Source organism: Sinocyclocheilus anshuiensis, unplaced genomic scaffold (assembly GCF_001515605.1).
Source record: "Sinocyclocheilus anshuiensis isolate Anshui unplaced genomic scaffold, SAMN03320099.WGS_v1.1 scaffold1444, whole genome shotgun sequence".
Taxonomy (NCBI): Eukaryota; Metazoa; Chordata; class Actinopteri; order Cypriniformes; family Cyprinidae; genus Sinocyclocheilus; species Sinocyclocheilus anshuiensis.
The window spans coordinates 30837-38881 of NW_015546092.1; the positions used below are offsets into that span (position 1 = coordinate 30837).

Here is an 8045-nt window from a genome sequence, read left to right on the forward strand (position 1 = left end):
GCACATTTTACCAATTCCAAACCACATCAATCTTAATAACTACTATTATTTTTGTATTTAATCATTTAGAAGTGATACTGTATATAATTGTCCATAAAGGCTAGAAAGGAAAAACTCCTTATTAAGTTGTGCAGAATTATTAGGCAGGTTTTTTTTTACAGATGAAATTAGCCAAAAAAAAAGAGAGAATTAACTCAGACTGAGAAGTCAAAAATGATTAAATCCCCATGAGAATAGTCCTTGAATCTGGTGTTCATGAAAGAGTGGGAACCCTGAATTATGATCCTTAATGTTCTTCAAAATATTTTGTTTTGTGAAAGTAATGCATACAAGTTTGGAACAACATGAGGTTGAGTAGATGATGACAGAATTTTCATTTTTTGGGTTAACTGTTTATAATATTCTGAAACCATATGGACGTGGATTCAGTGGTGCATTTTATTTTCGATTGATTGTTGAAACCTTTATTTTGTGCTTTGCATTTTCAGTTTTGTGTCTCCCTATTTCTTTTCATATTCTCATCCTGTATTCTCCCTCCTTTTTCTTGTCTGCAAATATGATAGCTAATCATTTCCAACTCCAATACATATGTGCCAAATAGATCCTTTCAGATTTACACATCCTTTCTTTTTCCCTCTGATGTTATTAAATTGAAGCTCTTCCTGGTGTTTCTGTTCTGCTCTACTTTGTCACCATTATAAGAGCTGGAGCTCAGGCATCTGTGTTTCTTGTTAGGCGTCTGGCATGGATGCTGTCATGTTTTTATAATTACACACCCAATGGCTTGTTTATAGTCATACTGACATCCTGAAAACATTAAAATCCTAGTCTCAGATCAGCTGCAAAAAAGTGATCCTAAAACACTTAGCAAGTGCCAATGGCACAAAAACCTGTTTCTGAAAAGAAGTAGTCCACCTCTCCCGTTTATTTTCTCTCCTTCTGAGTGTCTTTTGTGTGGTGAGGTGTCTGCTCATCCTCAGGGTGGACAGTAGAGCATCTGTAGCATGCATGTAAATAGGAAGTACATGCCGTGATCAAGCACAAGCTCACTACAATCAGGTTAGCATGGCTTAACAAATCACACAAGCTTCTGGCTGAGGCATCTGGCCCCAGTATAACTGTCGCTGTGTTGAGTGACCCAAACACACTCACACTTAGCAGCTGGTGGAGTCTGTTATCCTGATTTAAGGCCAAGTGTGTCATTTTCTCCTCTGTCTGGGAGACATGAACAACACTGTATTACTATGTTTCCCCCTGGCATAAACCCAAAGCACACATGATTTCCAGTAAAGCAGCATTGCATTTATGTAACGTCTAGTTTGAAAAGTCTGTTTTGTTTGACTAATTTTTCTGAATGACATACTAAACCCTTAAGAGACCCACAGCAGCAAAACTCAAACACATGATTTTGATTTTAATTTAACCCATAATAATGGGTTGATTTGTGCTAGCTTTTTTTAATTGGAATACTAGCTTTTTATCTCATGCATGGGTTCATATTTCCAGACCAACTTAAATCCTGTAAAAAACACTATATAACCACTGTGTTTACATGATTTACTTTATTTGGATGAATACAGTTCTTAATACAGCATATTTTATACAGCTTTTATTAAAGGGGTCATCGGATGCAAAATTCACTTTTACATGTTGTTTGAACTGAAATGTGTCTTGGCAGTATGTGTACACAACCACTCTATAATGATAAAAATCCACCCAGTAGTTTTTTTTTAATCTCCAAAAATCATAACCCCTTTCTCAGATTAAGCCGTTCACAGATTCTTGGCTGTGTGGAGTCACACAAACACAGGCCGCTCCCACGATTGTTGATTAAAGGGTTAGTTCCCCCAAAAATGAAAATTAGCCTGAGGCATCCTAGGTGTATATGACTTTCTTCTTTCAGACGAATCCAATCGGAGTTATATTAAAAATTGTCCTGTGTCTTTTATAACAAGTGGATATACTGTGATACTGGTTTGATCATATATTCACACATAGTCTGGTAAGAGTTTACAATAGTTTCCATTTGTTAACGTTAGTTAAAGGGTTAGTTCACCCAAAAATGAAAGTTAGCCTGTGTTTTACTCACCCTAGGGGCATCCTAGGTGTATGACTTTCCTCTTTCAGATGAGTCCAATCAGAGCTATATTAAAAATTATCCTGGCTATTCCAAGCGTTATCATTGCAGTGGGCGGGTGTTTTTGTTCAACAGTCCAAAAGACGTCAAATAAAGTGCACGCATCCATAATAAAATGTGCCTCACACGGCTCCGGGGGATGAATGAAGGCCTCCTGTAGCGAATCCATGCGTTTTTTTTTTTGGTAAGAAAAATATCCATATTTCAAATGTAATAAACACTTCTCTCTCACTTCATCTAACTGTCAAAAGCGGAAGCCGTTCCGGCGGATGACGTAGGATGTCGTCGTAGCGTGATTAGTGACGAACGCAAAGGGAGAACAAAACAAAACGCCGGTTATGAATTAGAACTACAAACCAAGGATTTGTAAAGAAGCCAGAGGATTTCGATAAAAGCCAAGAGGAGACTGGTTTTTCTTTGCTAAAGTAAGGAAACTTTGCTTCCTTTTCTCCTGTAAACAAACTCGTGAGACTAGCATATCTCAGAGGCACGCGTGACTCATACATCATCCTCTGGAGCAGCTTCCGCATACGACAGATAGCAGAAGTGAGAGAAAAGTGTTTATTACGTTTGAAATATGGATATTTTTCTTACAGAAACACATGGATTCACTACAGGAGGCCTTTATTCACGCCCCGGAGCCGTGTGAGGCACGTTTTAATATGGATGCGCGCACTTTATTTGACATGTTTTGGACTGTTGAACAGAAACACCCATCCACTGCAATGATAACGCTTGGAATAGCCAGGACAATTTTTAATATAACTGTGAGTCACAGGCTAATTTTCTGGGTGAACTAACCTTTTAACCCTGATTGTTTTACCTTAGACCTGCCCTGAGTGAGCTGTACACAGTCCACCACTGTTTCGACGCCGGAGCAGGTGTAGACAAGAATGTCTCCTAAGCGATTGAGGTGTTTTGTTGTTGGATGTAATAATGATCATAGAAGCCGCCATTTACTCCCGACATCTGAGCTGCTGAAGACACAGTGGATTAACGTTACTTTTGTTTTTGAAGGGAATGCGCCCCCCGATCTACCTAAATGCGTTTATATTTGCACAAATCACTCGTGATCCAGCTTCACCTACAGAAGAAGTGAATATAAGGTTTTTTTTCTTTCCTAATAATGTGCTAGTTAGCAAGTTTCGTGGCTAAAGTTTACAGTCTCATGAGAATGGCTTGTCACCCCACAGAAGAGCTCATTAGCATTTAAAGGGACATGCACCGAAATGTGTCACTGTGAACAGAGCTGTTTTTGACAGGGTAAAAAGGGTGTTGTTTTACACTACCATTTCGAAATTTTAACCAAAGTATGTTATAGATTTTTCATTAAGACCCTAAAGAATCATATCAACTTGGGCATCCGATGACCCCTTTAATGTATGCAAAATTTAAAGTAATTTTTTTTTTTTTTTAAACTCCAAACATTTTAGAAATAAACATTTAATATTTATAACATTTTATTTCAAGTGTAATCAACTGTTCTCTGTTATAATTTTTCCAATTATAACCCAAAATATGATCCAATACACCCAGCAATGAATTAATATAAATCAGATAACTTTCAACAACAACTCTCAGATAATAAAATAAAACTATAAATCACAGATAAAGTACTCTAGAAAGGAAAATCATAGGTACCTGGATACTCAATTATAACAGTGCTGAAATTTTGCAACATTAAAGCTCAGCATTGCAGTTTTGCACCATGTGAGAACCACTACAACCCCAAAACAAAGTGTTCATAAATATGTTTTTATTCCTAAAAACACAATAGTATCAGTACTTGGATCTTTGTGGGTAAAAATCACTGACGTTGTCATTGAATCAGTGATTTAGATGTTGTTTTGCACATAGATTAGTTGTTCACTTAGATCAGGGGTTTCAAACTCAATTCCTGGAGGGCCGGAGCCCTGCAGAGTTTTGTTCCAACACCCATACCATGTAGTTTTCAAATAAGCCTGAAAGACTTGATTAGTTGGATCAGGTGTGTTAAACAGTGGTGTAATGTAACGAAGTAATAATACTTCGTTACGGTACTTAAGTATTTTTTGGGAGTATCTGTACTTTTCATGAGTTTTTATATTTCAGCCAACTTTTACTTTTACTCCACTACATTTCCTAATTAAAATGTATACTTTTACTTTGATACATTTCCCCGAAGCATATTCGTTACTTACTACAAAATAGTCAGAAGTCATATCAGCATGAACACATTTAATAATCATTGTATACAAGTTCAGTAAAGCAGTAAGTGACTTACATTTTAGAGATAATATTGCTTGTTTTTGCTCAATTTTGCCAACGGAAATAGTTCCAATGACTCCCTGATTAAAAGTCACTTGCTGTCACCTACTGGCGGTTTTAATTTCACATTTCGAATATTTTCTTCATGTTTTAAATTATTTCAAATATCAGAATTCAACGTTTTATGTTAAAAACAAAACATTGGGCCTATTTATGCATCTGTAACTGGAGTTTAAATGCATCCATGTCCCCTCTGAGATACATTAAACTGTATAAATACATCTAAATCCTATTTCAGATGCAGATTCCAGAAATGTTTTCTTACGTTGGAATGAAAGACACTTAAGTGCCAGATGAAGTACTTCTTATTCTTACCCAAAAAATACAAAATGGAAGAAAGAGTTAAAACTGAACACAATCTTGCTACTCAAGCTGTGTATGAAAATGTTTTATATTTATTTGCTTCTTTTCCATTTTGCATTTGCTTGTACTTTTACTTTCAATACTTAAGTACATTTAAGATTAAAAAATACTTTTTGTACTTAAGTACAATAAATATCACATACTTTAAGACTTTTACTCAAGTAATATTCTAAATGGTGACTTCAATTTCTACCAAAGTCATTTTCTGGTAAGATATCTGGACTTTTACTTGTGTATGGCTTTCAGGTACTTTATACACCACTGGTGTTAAATTAGTGTTGAATCTAAACTCTGCAGGGCTCCGGCCCTCCAGGAATTGAGTTTGACACCCCTGACCTTCAGACTGGTCTGACTCGGGTTGCTATATCTTTTCTAACTGCTCTGGCTTACGGTTTTTGTAAACCAGCGTATCAAAACCACCTAAAATCCCATAGACTTTCATTGAAAACTTTTATACAATAAGACTTATGGTGTATTTAAGCTTTCTATTGCTATAGCAAAGCTTAACAACTCCCTACTGAAAAAAACAGCTAAAACCAGCCTAAGCTGATTGGCTGCTTTGGCTGGTCTCCCAAGCTGGTTTTAAAGTGGTTTTAGCCACTTTTTTAGCAGGCCAGGCTGGTTGTAGCTATTTTTTAGCTGTTTTTTTACTGAATCAACTGGTTTTAGCTGGATTAGCATAGAAACATGATAACAACATGCTAGTAATGTGCTAATCATGCTAGAAACATGTTAACAAAATGCTAGCAACTTGCTAATCATGCTAATAACATGCTAGTAACATGCTAATCATCCTAGAAAACGTGATAGGAACGTGCTAATCATGCTAGAAACATGCTAGCAACTTGTTAAACATGCTAGCAACATGCTAGTAACTTGCTAATCATTCTAACAACATGCTAGTAACTTGTTAATCATGCTAGAAACATGCTAACAAAATGCTAGTAACTTGCTAATCATGGTAACAACATACTAGTAACTTGTTAATCATGCTAGCATAATGCTAACAACATACTAGTAACTTGCTAATCATGTTAGAAACATGCTAGCAACTTGTTAAACATGCTAGAAACATGCTATGTTAGTAACATGCTAATCATGCTAGAATCATGCTAGTAAAATGCTAATCATACTAGAATCATGCTAGCAACATGCTAGTGACTTGATAATCATGTTAACATGTTAGTAACTTGTTAATCATGCTAACAACATGCTAGTAACTTGCTAATCATGCTAGAATCATGCTAACAACAGGCTAGTAACTTGATAATCATGTTAACAACATGTTAGTAACTTGCTAATCATGCTAACAACATGCTAGTAACATGATAATCATGTGAGAAACATGCTAGTAACTTCCTAATGCTAACAAAATGTCAACACCATGCTAGTAACATGTTAATCATGCTAACAACATGCTAATCATGCTAACAAAAGGCTAACACCATGCTAGTAACATGCTAATCATGCTAGAATCATGATAGCAACATGTTAGTAACTTGCTGTTTATGTTAACAACATGCTAATCATGCTAAAACATGCTAGTAACTTGCTAATCATGCTTGCAACATGCTAACCATGTTGGAAACATGCTAATAACATGCTAATCATGCTAGAAACACGTTAATCATGCTAGTAACATGCTAATCATGCTAAAAACATGTTAACAACATGCTAGTCATGCTAGAAACAGCCTAGCAACCACCCCAGATACCCTAGCAATATGTTTTATGCCTATCTGTTTTTCTGATAGACTGTATTGCCTTGAAAACATTCAAACTTTAATCTTTAAAACTATTTTAACTTTCAAACTACTTCACATGCTAAAACATGCTAGTAACTTGCTAATCATGCTTGCAACATGCTAACCATGTTGGAAACATGCTAATAACATGCTAATCATGCTAGAAACACGTTAATCATGCTAGTAACATGCTAATCATGCTAAAAACATGTTAACAACATGCTAGTCATGCTAGAAACAGCTTAGCAACCACCCCAGGTACCCTAGCAATATGTTTTATACCTATCTGTTTTTCTGATAACTGAAAACTTTCAGACTGCAAGCTTTTAAAACTTTTTAAAACTTTCTAGCTAGGCTTTTTCAAGCCAATTTAAAGTTTGTCTACAAACTTTTTAATCTAGTTGAATCATTATTCTCCTATTTATTCCTGTAAAGCTGCTTTGAAACAATCTGTATTGTATAAAGCGCTATATAAATAGGTGATTTGACTTCTTCTTCTGGTCTTATCCATGTGTAGCATCCAGAGGGCAGCAGTGGTTATCCTAGAGAACTACTACAAAGACTTCCCTGTCCATAACCCTGCAATGCTAACAGCTTCCAAGTCCCGCGCCGCCAAACACCTGGCAGGCCTTAAAGTCTATAACGTGGATGGTGAGTTCACAACCACTCGAGCATACAGGAATCATTTGCATTTGCTTAGAAATGTGTTTCTCCTCTCAAATGCTTTTCCAGTGCAGTCATTTTAACTCAGACCTCAGAGCTTTGTTGACTTTGACATGACTACCAGTCATACTGAAGTGATGTTGTGATAAATTCTTTGTGACCACTGACGATCATGCTGTTAACATTTATCTTCTCTGGTTTTGTGTCCCTGCCTAAAAGTCTTTAAAATGAAAGTTTACCTTTTGGACAGTAAGTGGATCATTAAACTGTATTGTCCCTTTATTTTGGCCCTGAACACTTTGTTGCTGCACAGTAATCACTGATGAATAAGCACATGTTTTTGGGCACCAAAGTGGAAGTTTTTGTAAGAATTTTGTTCATATATTTATTTGTTTGTCTGCACCAGTGAAGTCACATATTTCCCTAAAACCTGCACAGAATGCATAATAGTTATTTCAGATCCCCCAGGTTTCAGATAAGCTATTGTAAGGAGTCACCAATAGCAGCTGATGCTTTAAAAGAGTGTGTACATACATGTCTGCACCTCTACAGCTGGATGTTTAGATGGACTTCACTTTGTGTGTGACTTTGTAACAGCTGCGTTTTTAAATTTCATACTCTGGGAGTCATGAATATAATTAAATTAGTGTTCGTAATCTATGCATTTACCTTAGAACCAATTTAAATTTAGTAATCATCCTGGATCACAACAAAGTTCCCAAAGTCTCACCCGTGTGTGTGTGTGTGTGTGTGTGTGCGCTACCAGTCAAAAGTTTGGGATCAGTAAGTCTTGTAATGTTTTTTAAAGAAGTCTCTTATGCTCATCAAGGC

At 36.2% G+C, this 8045-nt stretch overlaps 1 protein-coding gene across 1 annotated transcript in view; it reads left to right on the forward strand.

The window, feature by feature from the left end:
- Positions 1-8045, forward strand: part of LOC107700098 (vang-like protein 1) — a 46895-nt gene that overhangs the window by 29719 nt on the left and 9131 nt on the right. The window contains exon 6 of the mRNA XM_016501621.1: positions 7069-7202. Coding sequence (XP_016357107.1) covers positions 7069-7202 — 134 coding nt within the window. The remainder of the gene's footprint in view (positions 1-7068; positions 7203-8045) is intronic.